Source organism: Pseudophryne corroboree, chromosome 11 (genome assembly GCF_028390025.1).
Source record: "Pseudophryne corroboree isolate aPseCor3 chromosome 11, aPseCor3.hap2, whole genome shotgun sequence".
Classification (NCBI taxonomy): Eukaryota; Metazoa; Chordata; class Amphibia; order Anura; family Myobatrachidae; genus Pseudophryne; species Pseudophryne corroboree.
The window spans coordinates 290,166,450-290,183,154 of NC_086454.1; the positions used below are offsets into that span (position 1 = coordinate 290,166,450).

General features: G+C 48.2%; 1 protein-coding gene across 1 annotated transcript; it reads left to right on the forward strand.

Annotated features, from left to right (window-relative positions):
- Positions 1-6,644: 6,644 nt before the first annotated feature.
- On the forward strand, positions 6,645-9,045 carry LOC134970180 (uncharacterized). Its single transcript, XM_063946198.1, has 2 exons — positions 6,645-7,901; positions 8,223-9,045. The coding sequence occupies exons 1-2, from the start codon at positions 7,274-7,276 to the stop codon at positions 8,645-8,647; spliced, it is 1,053 nt and encodes a 350-aa protein (XP_063802268.1). The 5' UTR covers positions 6,645-7,273; the 3' UTR covers positions 8,648-9,045.
- The last annotated feature ends 7,660 nt before the right edge of the window (positions 9,046-16,705 follow it).

The window sequence follows — 16,705 nt, forward strand, 5'->3', positions numbered from 1 at the left end:
CTTGGCATGGAATTCCAGGAACACTCGCTGTCTTAACCTAGGAGGCACAAACAAAAGACCTACCGGAAGGTCTGGAGGAGCCTGCTCCTGTGCTCTAAGGACTAATGACAAGAGGTCCTGGGTAATGCCCACTTTAATACATGATGGGGACACAATGGGCAACGGCTCCTCGGTGGTCTCCTGGATTGGAGCAAAACTCAGCGAGAGCGCATCAGCCTTGATGTTTTTTGACCCAGGGCGATATGTTTTCAAAAAATTAAAGCGAGCAAAAAACAAAGCCCATCGTGCCTGCCTGGCATTGAGACGCTTCGCTGACTCTAAATATGCCAGGTTCTTATGGTCGGTGAGAATTGAGACCACAAACTTAGCCCCCTCAAGCCAGTGTCTCCACTCCTCGAGTGCAACCTTAATAGCCAACAATTCCCGGTTACCCACGTCATAATTCATCTCGGCAGGCGAAAATTTACGGGAAAAGTAAGCACAGGGATGAAGGCGATTATCAGACACTCCCATCTGAGAGAGCACTGCCCCAATACCCATCTCAGAGGCATCCACCTCCACCACAAAAGGACGCTCTGGATCTGGGTGTCGCAGCACCTTGGCCGAGACAAATGCCCTTTTGAGACGGGCAAAAGCCGCTTAAGCCTCACAAGACCAGTGAGCAACATCCGCCCCTTTCTTAGTGAGTGCCACCAAGGGCGCCACTATAGACGAAAATCCAGCGATAAATCGTCTATAAAAATTCGCAAAGCCCAGGAAACACTGAAGCGCCTTCAAACTAGTGGGCTGCACCCAATCCAGGACTGCCTGCACCTTGGAACCCTCCATTTGGAAACCTTCTGGGGAGATAATATATCCTAGAAATGCGATTTGCTGAACTTCAAATTCGCACTTCTCCAGCTTCGCCCCAAGCCGATGGTCTCTGAGTTTCTGGAGGACTAAGCGTACATGCTTCCGATGTTCCTCCAGGGAATGGGAGAAGATTAGGATGTCATCTAAGTATACAACTAAGAATCTATCCAAATATTCCCTGAGTACATCGTTCATGAAATCCTGGAAGACTGCCGGGGCATTACAGAGCCCAAAAGGCATCACCAAATATTCATAATGCCCTGAGTGGGTATTAAAGGCAGTCTTCCATTCATCCCCATCTCTTATTCGGATTAGATTGTACGCCCCGCTTAGGTCAATCTTAGAAAAAATGGTGGCAGTACGAAGCTGGTCAAACAAGACCGAAATGAGAGGCAGTGGGTATGAGTTTTTAATCGTGATACGGTTCAATTCCCTGAAGTCGATGCAGGGTAGCAACGAACCGTCCTTTTTACCCACGAAGAAGAACCCCGACCCAACTGGAGACTGTGAAGGTCTGATAAATCCCTTAGCCAAGTTCTCCTGAATGTACTCTGCCATAGCCTGAGTCTCAGGACGTGACAGGGAGTACAACCTGCTCTTGGGAAGCTTAGCATTTGGCAACAAATCAATGGCACAGTCATAGGGGCGATGGGGAGGTAATACCTCTGCAACTTTTTTGGAGAACACGTCCGCAAAATCTGCATAACACCCTGGCAATCCTGGCAAACTTAGCTGCGAGAGCCTGACTGGAAGGCTCAAGCAACTCCTGAAACAATCAGTACCCCAACTAAGAATCTCCCCAGAGACCCAGTCAAATTGAGGATTGTGGGCCCTTAACCAGGGTAACTCCAACACCAATGGGGCAAAAGTACAGACAGTCACATAAAAGGACAATTTTTCAGAGTGTGTGGCTCCAATAAACAAAGAAATCTGGCTAGTGCAAGAGGTAATTTTACCTTGGGATAATGGTTCCCCGTTTAACCCACGAATCTCAATTTCCGATGCCAAGGGTACTAAGGGAACAGAGTGTTTCAGGGCGAATTGGCGGTCCATAAAAACCCCGTCGGCACCACTGTCCACAAAGGCCTCAGTCTTGACAGTTTGACCGAGGATCTTCAAGGTCACCGGAATGATAAAAGTCTTCTTGGGAAATTCTGACTTCTGGCATGACAGGATATTTCCCATCACCCTCAGGCCCTGAAGTTTTCCGGCTTTTCTGGGCATGATACTACCACATGACCTTTATTCCCACAGTACAAACACAACCCCTGCTGTCTCCTCCGCATCTTCTCACGCGAGGAGAGGCGGGTAGCCCCAATCTGCATAGGCTCCTCGGAAAATTCCTCAGAGTCTGAGGTTCCCTTGGGAAAGAAGGAAACCTCGGTCTCCCTTTCAAGCCTACGCTCTCTCAGCCGTCTATCCACCCGGATGGATAACTGCATGAGCTGATCCAAGCTATCAGGCAAGGGATATTGTACCAGTTGGTCTTTTATCTGGTTAGAAAGACCTCTTCGGTACTGGTGTCTCAGGGCTGGGTCATTCCACTGGGTATCATGGGCCAACCTCCGAAACTCCGTACAGTAAACCTCAACTGGCCTTCGCCCTTGCTTAAGGATCGAAATCTGAGCCTCGGCTGAGGCTGTCTTGTCAGGGTCATCATACAACATGCCCAGTGCCGTAAAGAAAGCATCAACACTTTTAAGCGACGGACATTCAGGCTGCAACCCATATGCCCAGACCTGTGGGTCTCCTTGTAGCAAGGAAATCACTATGCCCACCCGCTGAATCTCCGACCCTGAAGACTGAGGCCTAAGCCGGAAGTACAGCTTGCAGCTCTCCTTGAAACAAAAGAACTGCGAGCGATCTCCAGAAAAACGATCCGGGAAATTTACTTTCGGCTCCTTAACCCCTGAAGGTGCTGCTGCTGCGGGAGTTCCGCCAGCGGCCTGGGAGGTGTGCATTTTAATGGACAAATCATTAAATTGTCGAGTCAGGACCTGCACCTGATCGACCACCTGTTGCAACGTATTTTGAGGGGTATGCTCCATATTCCCACAAAATTTCAACAGGAGTATTAGGCTGCTGAATATGTTATGCACACCAGTGCCTGCAGGAATGTACTGGTGTCTGAACTGTTATGCACACCAGTGCCTGCAGGAATGTACTGGTGTCTGAACTGTTATGCACACCAGTGCCTGCAGGAATGTACTGGTGTCTGAACGGATAGGGATGCAAAACAAATGAACTCACAGACAGACTGGGGAATATGACATTACGTACACAGAAGGTGATAGGATAACAAAATAAACACAAAGTGAACAGAGAAGCCCAGAGGCTAAGAAACTGGGTGTCTCCCTATATTAGGAATGCTCCGATGAAAAAAGCAAGATGTTGTGTTTTAATACGTAGAGAACCCGAAATGCTGTTGCTAAGGGCAACATCAAAACCCTAAAGGGTTACCAACGGGTGTGGCAGTAAACTCCTTGGTCAGAGATGGAATGATAGACACAAGGAGAGTCTCCACAATCCAAATCCTCACTTGCAGTGCACAGGTTCAGCTTACTGCCACTAAACTGAATACCTGAACACCTTGCACAGTGAGACAGGATTTAGGCAGGCAGTCTGAGAATACAGCCGCAAACCTGCTAAGTTCACAGAGTAGCAAAAGAACCCCAGCAGGTTAAACGACTGACTCCAGTCTTACTGATAGGTCTGGATTGGCAGAGTGTAGTACCAAATCCCCAGGCCTATTTGCAGTAAGCAACAACAAATACAAAGCTACACAGTACTGGCTAACTTTCAGGAACTGACTAACCAACAAAGATTCAGCAGCATCTGCTTAACCTGAGAAGAGGCCTTATAAAGCAGGTGCTGTCCACGCCCCACTCAGACCTCACAGACTGTGAGCACAAAAACCAGCACCGGATCCCCTGCCGTGCACAGAGCCTGTAACCACTGCACAGCAAAAGACCCGAACCGGAGTATCAGCTGCGCTCAGGTTACTCCGCTAGCACTTGTCTCCCGGTTGCCATGACGACGTGGCAGCACAGGGCAGGAGACCCTAACACTATCAGAGCCTGTACCCCTGTGCCAGGATGTATAAAAACAAGCAGGTGAATGGAGTATGAAACCACTCTCAGCACTATAGTGGAGAGAGAGAGAAGAATCTGCAACATTGTTAGCACACTGCCTGCAGCTAAGGGAGCCCACCCTGTCCTTGACAGGCATAAGCCTACTCTCCACTGGCTCCGCCCCCTATGCTTCTATTATAGGGACCCAAAGTGGTGCCTGAAAAAAAAACAAGCAACAGCGCTAATTGTAATAGGCTACTGGTTAGAACCATAATAATAAACAGCTGCTGTGCCAAAATAGTCCCTCTCCCCTTATGTGTGAGACAGCGCTAACCATGGCTCACTGTCAGTGTGTGGCATCCAGCGTTGCCCGTGGTGTAGCGCTGGAAGGCGGAGAGGAAGGGAAGGGGGAGTATGCCACTGTGTTCCTCCTTTTTTGTACCGCGCGCGCTCCGATGGGGGAACAGGTAACAGTGGTAACTGTTACCACTGCCGAACACCTCAGGACTGCAGTTGTCTGGTGCGGGTAACAGCGCCTCTAGTATAAGCACTGTTAATCCCCCTCCCATGCACAGAGGAGAACCAGGGACCCGGACCGCACTTCTTACATAATTGGGGAAGGGTTATCCTGAGACGAAGTGACAAAAAGTGAAAATAAAATAAATCCAGGCTGGACTTCATCCAAGCATTACCTGCTGCCTCAGCACAATTCTAAAACTGAGGGCTGATGGGGGATAGAGGGGGAGGAGCTTTCACACGTCTTAAAAATCTAAAGTGGCAGGCTCTTTATAGCCACCCGTCTATACCCCAGTGTCAGCATGTTCCAGTGTCCCCTAGTGTCTGACTGAAAAAAGTGGAGCAGTTGCCCAAAGCTACTAATTGCCATTTCAATCACTGTGCTAGATAAATGACAGAATCAGATTGGCTGCTTTAGGCAACTGCTCCACTTTATCTCTATCCTAGGCTTGATCCTTTTTTTTTGTCAGAATCCAGCTAACCTACCCGCATGTATTTGGACTGTGATAGGAATAATGTTATGGCCTTAACACACTCATTTATTTAATGTCTACATTTTGAAAGTCCTCCCATGGTCATAGTGAATACACTGGGTATTTACAGGCATCTTAGTGGCACATCTAGTGAACATAATGGGGTAAATTAACTAAGATGGGAGTTCTATTTAAGATGGGATGTTGCCCATAACAACCAATCAGATCCCAGGTATTATCTTCTAAAAGGTGCTAGATAAATGAGAAGTAAAATCTGATTGGTTGCTATGGGCAACATCCTATCTTAAATAGGACTCACATCTTCCTAAATTTACCCCAATATTGAGGGTGCTGCTTTGGTTTTTTGAATATGGCATCCAGCCAAGCTATTATATAACCTAGTACATATGAACGGTGATGAATACATCTAACTATAAATTAATGAAAAAATATTTGAAAACAATTTCTGAATTTTATTAGATTGTCTTTCAGCAGTGGGATGACACAGTGGGGTTGTCCCTAGTAGACAGGGCACTGGCAAAAACCCCGCTCCCCTTCCTCCCTATAAGACACATGCTCTTCCTCAGTTATTTTGCCAGATCCGAGCATATTAAGTGGGTACACAACATTTTATTACATTTATTTTCTATAATTTATACTTTAAAGGGAAGACACAGTGTCTTCTGTAGTGTGACATTGGCATTCCTTCTCCTGCTGCACCCAAGCTGCCACCTCTGTCCTACACTTCAGCTGCTGGCCAAGTGGGATCTTTCCCTCCTAGGGGTGGGAAGTTTTGAAAATTCTTTGCACATCTGCTCCATGGCCCATTTTCCTGACCTGGTCACTTGAGTGTGTCGGGGAATCTGTGCTGAATGGCGGCTGCACTCCTGATGCTCTAGGCTGCATTCATAGGTCAGTCTAAAAAGTAGCCCTTCAGAAATTCTGCATGGAAACTATTCTATGCTATGTTTTAAAATCATTACCCTATTACAAGAAGCTTCAGGTTGTAAACACATCTTTAAAATGAAAATCACTGTCTTTCTAGTCATTAAGATCAGGGCCGTTTCTTGGGGCAGGCGAGCAGTGCAACCGCACTGGGCGCCCGCCGCGGCACTAACTGTGGCTCCCTGCTTCCCCCTCCTATTTCTCCCCGAGTAACCCACTAGGGGGGCGGAGTTTCACGGAATGACGTTTGCGTCGCTATGTCACGACGCAACCCCGTCACTCCGCGAAACTCCCCCCCCCCGAGCGGAGTACAGAGGGGGATCCAAGTTAGGAAGAGGGAAAGGCCGGCGCGAGGAGTGACTGGTGAGGCGGGCCGAAGAGCGGTAATCGCCTCTGTAAGTATTCTCTCTCTCTCTTTCTCTCAATGTGTAAAATGGGGACACCTGCCATAATGTGTGAAATAGGGACTCTTGCCTTCCGTAATGTGGGGATTTAATGTATCAAGGGCATTGCGGTGTGTGGCATAATATGGTGCAGGGGGCATTACTGAGTGGGGCTTAATATGGTAGAATTTTTTTTTCCTGTGGTGGTCGTGATCTGTTGGAGCGGGGTCAAAAACTGGATTGTGAGGTAGTCTTTTCAGACGAGGCCATGCCCATTTAAATGAGGCCACACCCATTTAGATGAGGCCACGCCCCCTTGCTGGGTGCGCGCACAAGGTTTTTTTTTTTATCTAGGTGTGTGTGTGGGGGGGGGGGGGGGGGGCACATTTTTTTATGTCATGGGGGGGCACATTTTTAAATCTCGCACTGGGAGCCAAATTGGCTAGAAACAGCCCTGATTAAGATCACTTATATAAAAAAAAATTCACAAAACGTTAACCAAACCCAAAGACTCATATAATCATATCGTACTGTGGGTCTATCCTGCAACGTGTGAATTTGTGGAATATTGTCTAACCTTTTTTTTTATTTTTTTACAGATATTCAGTTATCGAAACAATGCAGATTTTTTTTAAAAATGGAAAATATTACTCTGATAACATTATTGGAACCAATAGAGGTCTGTTCACTTTATAATAATTACCACTTAATCAGGGTACTAATTCAGTTAGAAATACATGTAACTAGGAATTATATATTGGACCAACAGTGGAACATTTCTGTGAATTACTTATACCCCTTTTACACTCGCATGAAAATCCCGGGATATTGCACGTGAACGCGCATCATCCCGGGATTTTTGTCAGTGTGAAAGGGTACAGGGACAATTTCCCGGGTCGAGCATCCCGGGATTTCAACCCTGGTCTCGACCAGGGTTGGTCCCGGGACCGTCCCGGGAAGCTGGGTAGTGTGAAAGGGCCCGTCCCGGGATTCACTACCCGGGACTGTTAAAAGGCCTCCGATTGGAGCTTTCATGGGCTCAGAAAAGATGATGTCATCTTTCAGAGCCCTGGGGAGCGTCCTTGATGCGTGTGAGGAAGGCAGCATGGTGACCTGGACAGACCAGGAGGTTAGAGAGTTGCTGAGCATTAGGGGAGAGGAGGAAATAATGAGGCAGATCACAGGCACAGTTAAAGATGCAGTCATTTATAAAAACATCTCCAAGATGCTGGAAGCCAGGGGAATCATCCGCACACAGCAGCAAGTGTTAAACAAAATGAAAACTCTTAAAAAGCAGTTTCTGAAGGTGCATGACAACAACAGGAAAAAGAGCGGTGTTGGCCGTATCGACTGGCAGTACTATGACATCTGTGCCAATATCTTTGGAAACACAGCTATATGCAGTCCGGTGAGTCTGTCTTCCAGTTCACAGTACACTGCTACAGAAGGCACTCCAGAAGAGACACAGACAAGCAGTGACGTCTGTCCGTCATCCCCGTTGTTAATTGACGACACACCTGAGGAGAGCGACACATCCTCCCAGCCGTCCATAAACACATCCAGAAACGACGACAGCATAACTGCAACCATTGAAGACGTCGTGGAAGCTCGTGACAGTGGGACTGTACAAAGTACCGTCACCCCAACTTTACAGAAAAACAGTAAGTACATGTTTAGAAAATAACACTCATAGCACAAATCCACAATTGTTAATCATCCGGTTATGTGTGTAGTATGAGTGGCCAGGGTGGCAGCAGCGTGGCGAGCGCAAATGAGCCCCTTGCAGGATCACTGCGCTCAGCACGCTGCTGGCACGGTGGCATGCTTTGCAATTTCTGCCCCCACCCAGGGGAGCTTTGCATTTTAATAAATAGTTCAATGTTGCAGAGTAGCTAGTGTATAGGTGGATTAATGCCACAAACACATGTTTGCTAACGCTGCTATTTTTATATACGCTCATTTTGTATTTCTTCTCTTCACAGTTTACACCGTACCGCCTAGAAGGAAGAAACTGAACAGAGCGGAGCAAGTGGCTAAAGCCACGTCAAATGTCCTTGTCGACCAACTCCGAGAGATGGACGCTACAATGTCCGCACAGGAGGATGCAAGGCTCGACAGGTTTCTAGAGGCAGAACGCCAAATGCATGATGCATTTCTTTCCCAAGTCATGACAATGCAGGAACGCATGTGTAGAGAGCAGTATGACCGCCACAGGGAATTGCACCAAATGAACATGGCGTTCTATGAGCGTATGACCAATACCTCAAGAGCACCAATCCAACACCACAACTCACAATACCCTGAGCAGGGTTTTTCATCATTTAATCCTGGCCCATACTATGCCCCAAATACTGCACCATCTAGTGCGCAAAGCACAGAGTTTACTGTATTGCGCAATTTGCCGTGAAACACAGTGAATTTCTTATTGTTGTTATTTGTTGTTAAATAACCACAGTGTGGTCATTGTTTATGCACAACTGTTTGTGCCTTCTTTAATTTTTTTTCTATGTTCTGTTTTGTATAGTTTCTACATTAAAGCACTTTTTATTTATTTTTTACACAGTAATAATATACTGCAGGGACACTGTGGTTTATGGTGTTGTATCTACAAGCCTACCAGTGTTTTTTTTTTTTTTTTTTATGCCAATCAAAACTTGTTTGCAAATCTATGCATAACATTCCCATTTGTGCGTAACAGTAGACCATGTTTTCAGTGTTTTCTACATTGTTTCTGCATATATACAAAGTTTGTGGCAATGTGGTTTTTTTGGAAAATCATAAATATTGAAACCAAAGATCAAAGGTGGAATACAAAATAAAAAAAACGTAATTCACCAAACATGTTGTGCGGATTCTTAAACACTATTGTACCAGTGCTGCAAGGTTGGACGTAATAGTGTGGCGTATTTGTTCTGCAGCGGAGTTTGAGGCAGTCCCAAACAAAGCACCTTCCACATGTGGGTTTATAACCTCAGGGTCCTGCACAGTCCACTCAGGAAGGAATAGCTCATTTTTCAGTTCACAGATGTTGTGCAGTATACAGCATGCAGCTACTACATTAGGCATATTCTTTAGGTCCACATCATTGCGCTTCATCAAACAACGCCATCTTCCTTTTAACCTGCCAAAGGCGTTCTCAACCACCATCCTTGCTGAACTCAGGGTGTGAGTATAGGTTTGTTGCTCTGGGGTTAACTGGACCTGTTGGGTGTAGCCTTTCATAATCCAGGGGCGTAAAGGGTATGCAGCATCCCCGATGATGTGGACAGGGATCTCCACCCCATTCACAATCTTTGCACACTCTTTGGGGTACAGCCAGTCTCCCTGGTTCTCCTCTACGAGGTTGTACAGGTCAGAATTGGCAAGAACTCGGGAGTCATGACATCGGCCTGGCCAGCCAATAAACACATCTAGGAAACTAAAGAACAGTAAAATTTAAAAAAGTTAGAATGTAAAACTCACACATGCAACTCATCCCACCACCCCAAAAATAAACACTTACCAATATTTGTGGTCCACAACAGCCTGTAATATGATGGAGTGCCAGCCCTTCCTATTAAAATAGTCAGCATGGTTGTCACGTGGGGCAATAATGGGGATGTGTGTCCCATCAATCGCTCCTCCACACTGCGGATAGCCTCGCTTCACAAATCCTTTGATGGTATCCTGTAAGCGCTGTCCTTGTGGTAGAGATATGAAGCGCTTGTATAAGGTAGATACAATTGCTTTAGTCACCTGGTGGACTATGACACAGCAGGTGGAGATCGCAACACCGAACAAGCATGAGACTGAGCGGTACTCTCCTGGGGTAGCATACCACCACAATGCAATAGCTAATCTCCTGCGTGCCTCGATGGGTCTCCTAAGCCTGGTGGTCTGCATGTCAAGTGCTGGGGGAAGTAATTCCAGGATGTAGTTAAAGGTTGCACGAGACACACGGAAGTTAGCCATCCACTCCTCATCCTGGTAAGCTTCCACGGTCCTCATAAAGGCTTCTCCGTGCCGGCGATCTCTGGACCAAAATGAGCGGTTAGGGCCCATACTCACGCTCAGGATGGTACTCATCCTGGATGATATGAGGGCTCTCCTCCTGCGCAAATATTGGCGGCGACTAGCAGCCCTATCCAGCATAAATTGCGCCCTCCTCCTCCTCATAAAATATATGTGCAGTATACTGCACAGTGTGACAAGCTGCATCATGCTGTCAGTGGCTGTATGAAACATCTGCAAAGCAGAAAGAATCATGAGCTCAGGCATACACACTGGTACTCCGTCGGCCATGACTGCAGTAATGGTGTGAGCAGGCACCACCCCTCCCTTTGTTGACTAGTGTGACCTCAGCTATGTGAGCCAGAAAAGGCCATTTCTAATGACATGCATATGCATTTGCAGGGATATCCCGGGATCAGTGTAAATGGGGCTGTCCCGGGTCGATCCCAGGTCTTAGTGCAGTGTGAAAGGGGTCAGTCCCGGGAAGGCATCCTGGGACGCATCCCGGGAAGCATCCCGGGAGTGATCCGGGAGTGCGAGTGTAAAAGGGGTATTAGAGGTGCTCTTGTACAGTCACTTGAGATATGCAGATAGGTATTGGGGCAGAGTTGAACACAAGTCAGTTTTGTGGATGGATGTGGCGTATTTTCACACTGTGCATGCATGAAGGGCACTTCAGGTTTGTACGTAACTTGTACCTTCACTGGCGACTGAAGGGTCGTAATTGGGCGTTTACACGAAGGCAAAGTTTGATAAAGACATGTCGCATATACGCAGGGATAGTCCTGTTCTTAGACAGTTTTCTTACATCAAGGATAGGGATGGTACAAGTACCCCTGATAATGACTGCTATGAAACCGTGAGCATGGATAGGGTCATGCAGTTGCAGAAGTGTAGACCAGTGTAAAGGAGAATACTGACATTTTTCTATGTCCATGGAATGAGAGTGCAATTGTGGCTGACTTGCATTCAATTCTGCATTAGCCCCATTATGTGCAGACTGCTGGCTCAGGAATGGGTTCTAATTCTGCACCATCATATGCCAATATACACATGGTGCAATATGAATACAAAGGAAATTATCCTATTACAAAGGTTTAGAGAGCGCTCACAGTTTATTTATACAATAAAAAACCTGAATATAACACTTTGCCTGTAACCGCTTCTTGCGGGTGAGAACCTTCTACACCGCTTGCTATATTCTTTTTTTGTACAAATTTCTATGTATATTGCATTACACCTGCATACACAGGTGCTTAGAATTGTCTGGCTGGTGATTGGCTGAGGTATTCTTTTATATCTGGACCCAGCACACTGAGAATTATCCTTCTGAAGAAACTGCCATTGTTGACGGCAGAGAAACGCTTCAAGGACTACATTATTTCTTATTAGCTGAACCCTCCAATGCCATATTGATGACACGGAGCACAGCAGTCACTTTATCCCCTGGTCTATTGGATCTTGGATGGTGTTCTCCCTCTGTCATACAAATCAAGCTTCAAGAGTCCGTGCAAAGTGAGACTGACGCCTGTAGCACCTTCTGGCGGATGAGAGCCTTCTACACTGCTGCCTGCAAGGGGAGACACTTACAACCTCCCGCAGGGAGCGACACATCTATGCCACTACTGCACGGACACTGCATACAGAGCACGTAAGAGACTCAATACTTAATAGTTAAAACGAGGGAGGTCGTGCCGTGCGTAGCACCTGTCTGAATAATTGTAAAGGCCCATACACACTTGACGATGCACACGTCTTTAACGACCGTCGTTAACGACTTCCCTTGAACTTCCCTTGAACAGCTGAGCAAACGACATGAGCATACACACTACCAACGATCAAAGACCAAAGACCAACGACCAAAGACCAACGACCAAAGACCATTCATCGTTGAAGCATCCAAGCTGAACAGTTTATTAAAATAATGAGCTGGGGGGGGCGTGGCCTGGCTGTGATTGCAGGAGGTTGTGCAGCACTAGTACTCCTGCCATAATAGTAGTTATAACTGCTTAATAAGCGCATTTTCCTGGGAATTATTGCCCACCCTTGTCTGCTCGGGCCCCCCCAGCACTGACCAGGGCGGTTGCGGAGCCGGCGGGTGCCTTCTGGACCCGTGCGGGTTGCGGCCTGCCCTGCCAACTGGAGCCGGGACCTCGCGCCTGGAGCTGCCCCGGACCGGAAGTGCGGTGCCCCGCGGCGGAGAGCCTGTCCGGAGCTGTCCCCTTCATCCCTGGAGCCCCCTCACTCCTCACCTCGTCTTGGTGAGTCTCTCCCCTGCTGATCCGCTCCGAGCGGCGGTCCCCTGTGAGCCCGGCGGTAAGCTCCGTGATACGGGGGAGCGCGGCGCCGGTCACGTGGTGCCGCTCCCGGGGCCGGGCGCGGCCGCCGCTGCCCCCAGCGCTCACCGCGCGTCTCCTGAGGCCCCACCTGGGCTCCGGGGACGCCCGCCACTGCCACCAACGAATTCCTCCCGCAAGCAGGGGCTACATGAGGCCTATTGCAGGCTTTGGGACACAATAACCTGGCGGCGCCATCTTGGATCCTGGAACATACTACAGGCAATTGGGAATAGAAGCCTGGCGGCGCCATCTATATTCCTGGAAAGGTGCCCACACTGATAGACACTGTCCTGGGGTGATCCACTGCCCTGCTGCCACCTATGGTGTTGGTGTCAGGGGCTGTTGGCACAGAATTCCAGCCACCCCTCTAGTTATATGGAACTATCTAAGCCTGACTGCACACTCTTCGCCTGACATAAGGAATTGAAGCTCCCTCTTGTGGGTCCCTTTTGAATCTCACCTCCACTACTGTTACACTTGCCTGTATTATAACAAACCAATTCGCCTACAAACAGTCACCGCCGTGTGACCACCATGTCCCCACCCAAACGGGAATAGATGCCTCCTCCGGCAGTCATGTAAGGCCGCCTCGAGGGATGATGGCTGACGCCTTCTGACACGTACTACCACCAAAACGACCACAGATCTGTCTTGCTGATTCTGCAGTCTTTCGCTAGGCCCAGCACGATAACGCATCCACTCCGACATGACTGTAACTATGCTATCTACCGTACGTACCCGCCACCGCACCTGACACTCTCTTCTACATGGTGGCGACATTGGGATCTGTGAATATCAACCCCAAGCTTTGGGATATGGGACCGAGAGAGTGACCAAGGGGTGATCTGTGGTACTGAGCCGCCCAATACCCCTGCTCCAGCGCTAGTCGTGCAGGTTTCGACGCTCCTATCCCCTTCTTATTATCCATGAGTCGCAGGAAACGTAGGGGAGTTAAAACCTCTATTTGTCAGTCCGAAGTCACCCCCCGCTCAGACCTAAGACGGTTTCTCAATCTCCGGAAAGATACAGATATGTCGACTCCATCGACGCCTTCCTCTCCGGCTCAACCCGAGAGGTCGGAGACGCAAGGCGAAACCAGGGTGACTACACCAGATAGGAACTCCGCTGGACAGCAAGATATGCAGAAAGTCCTCACCCTCTTACAGACCTTGCCCACTAAGGCGGACTTCACATCTTTGGAGAGTAAACTTCGGGACGTAGTCCACTCTGAGGTGTCCTCACTTCGGTCTGAACTGACTCAGCTGGGTTCTCGTATCGAATCATTGGAGACCAGGGGAGATGAATCCAACGCTTTTCAACACGCATTGGTGGATACAATCAGACTTCAAGCAGAAGAGATCCAGAGCCTGCACGACCATCTTGATGATATAGATAACAGGGGACGTAGGAACAACCTGCGAGTGAGGGGCATCCCTGAAGACATACCACAGCAAAGCATCCCAGATGTCCTCAACAAGATTTTTGGTGCAGTCCTGGAAACAGACCCAAACGACCCCATTGTATTTGACAGGGCACACAGAGCACTGCGTCCCAGAGGCCTGCAGACCGAACGACCAAGAGATATCATTTGCCGGCTTCACTACTACAGCCAAAAAGAAGAGATAATTAGGAAACTCCGGAACTCCGGTGACCTAGACTTCAATGGCTCACCTATCCAGGTCTTCCAAGATCTTTCTCGGCACACTCTACAGTCTAGACGTCAATTAAAGCCCCTAACCGATGCCCTCCATAAAAACAACATCAGATACAGGTGGGGATTTCCTTTCAGCATTACAGCAACCAATGACGGCCGGTCTGCCACGATTCGGACCCCTGAAGATGTCGCCCCCTTCTGCTCCACCCTATCTATTGACCCTGTGCAGGTCCCTGAGTGGCAATCCGTGGGCTTGAGGATCCGCCCCCCCCAACCCCCCCGGGCTGACATACCTTTCCAAACAGTGGGATCTCCTTCAGCAGCACAGAAACGGAACCGCTCCCTTCCGTCCCCTCCATCTTCATCCTCCTCCTCGGCTGCGAAGACCTGACTACCCCACCTTTAGAATGGCAACTTTTTCCCGCTACGCGAGATTGACTGACATACAGAGGACTGCTTCATTATGTCGTGACTCCATGGGAGGGGCCACTGCTCCTACATGAAGACTTCCTCCCTGAGACACCTTGCAGATGAGGGGCGTGATGCCTCTCGGACCCCCGTCTCTATATTCGATAGTCTCATCATGCCCGAGGGACCTAGACATTTTAATTTCCTGAATAGAGTGGGATTTCCGCAACTCTGCCACGGTCTCTACTTCCTTAACATAGTTCGGGTGATGTACTGTTTCTATTGTTGTGACGTGCAATGTTCATATTTTTGTGGTCGCTAATTATGATCCATTGATGTGGTTCGTGTTGGAGGGCTGATCCGTCCCTCCCTTGTTACCCCTTTTGCACCGCGATGTTTGGTCCTGGAACGATCGATGGGAACTCTGTCCCCATTGTTCGTAGCACCAGGAGCGGTGTTATGCCTTCACTTGTTCAACTGTTCTATATTGTTATGCCTTTCTGTTCTGTTGATCTCTCTCTGTCCTCTTCTTTTTCCCCTCCTCTTTTTCAGGTTCTCCCTTCCCTTCCAGAATTACCTAGACTCACCAACGCCCAAACCCTACTCTATGCTGCTGGGACCTCTGTGAGACCAGATCCACTATTTCTCTTTGGAACGGGTAAATGGCGCTACTAAAAGTGGTTTCTATTAATGCCCGGGGACTCAACATTCCTCAGAGACGGTCAAGGGCCTTACGAGAATTGAAAGCCGAAAAAGCAGATGTTGCCTTTGTGCAAGAAACCCACTTTAAAGAGGGGGTGGCCCCCTCTCTCAGGAATCGAGACTTCCCTACAGGGTATTTCTCCAACAACGTTGATGGTAAGACTTTGGGGGTAGCGATTCTGTTTGCTAAACATGTTGCCCTTGCGGATGTTGTTTGCCATCAACTTGTCCCCGGCAGGGCTCTGCTTTTAAATTGCACTATCGCCAATAGAGCTCTTACATTTCTTAATGCTTATGCCCCTAACAAGGCACAGCCAGGCTTCTTGGAAAGAGTCCTCACCCTAGCCCAACCACACATTACTGGGATTTTGCTTTTTGGCGGGGATTTAAACTGGTCTTTGGAGCCCCGATTAGACTCCTCCAACCCCTCCCCTAGATATTCGGATAAACTACACCGTAGGGTCCGGAGGATTCTACATAACTTTCAACTCATTGACGTCTGGAGGATACAACACCCCTCCACTCGGGATTTTACCTTTTATTCACACCCTCACAACACTTACACTAGGATTGACTACTTATTTATCCCCCATAGATTTTTGCACCTGGCTGAGGCTTCTGCTGTGGGCAGCATGTCCTGGACAGATCATGCTCCTGTATCTCTGGGGGTTCGCTTGTCCCCCGCTCGCCCGAATTCTTATACGTGGAGATTAAACGAGATGATCATCCAGGATCCCGGCTGCCAGCAGCAGATCAGGGAGGCTATAGCCGACTATATTGATGTTAACGACACAGAAGGGATCTCTAAAGTGGTAGTCTGGGAGGCCCACAAATGTGTAATAAGGGGAAAACTCATTCAACTAGGCGCCCATAGGAAAAAGCGACATATGGCGGCACGGGAGGCCTTGTTACAAAAAATTCAAGCCTTAGAACTTCTCCATAAATCCACCATGTCAAATGATAATCTTCAATCATTACTAATGGCTCGGAAGGAATTAGACTCGCTTATGTCCCATAGGTTGAAATTAGAGGCTAGAAAATGCCGTAGTCGTTATTTTCTATGGGGGAACAAGCCAGGGAAGCTGCTGGCTCGGGCTCTCCAGGCTCAACGTGCGGCATCTTTTATATCTAAAGTTAAATCGCACACGGGAACAACACAACACACCACGACAGAGATAGCAGCAGCCTTCCGACATTATTATACCCAGTTATACAATCTAAGAGGCTCCACGGAGGTCGGATCCGACCTCTCCCGAAAGGCCTCTATCGCAGAGTTTTTACGTGAAATTAATTTCCCCACTCTTACACCAGAAGAAGTCGAGTCACTTGAGGACCCCTACACTCTGGCAGAGCTTGAAGAAGCTATTAAAAC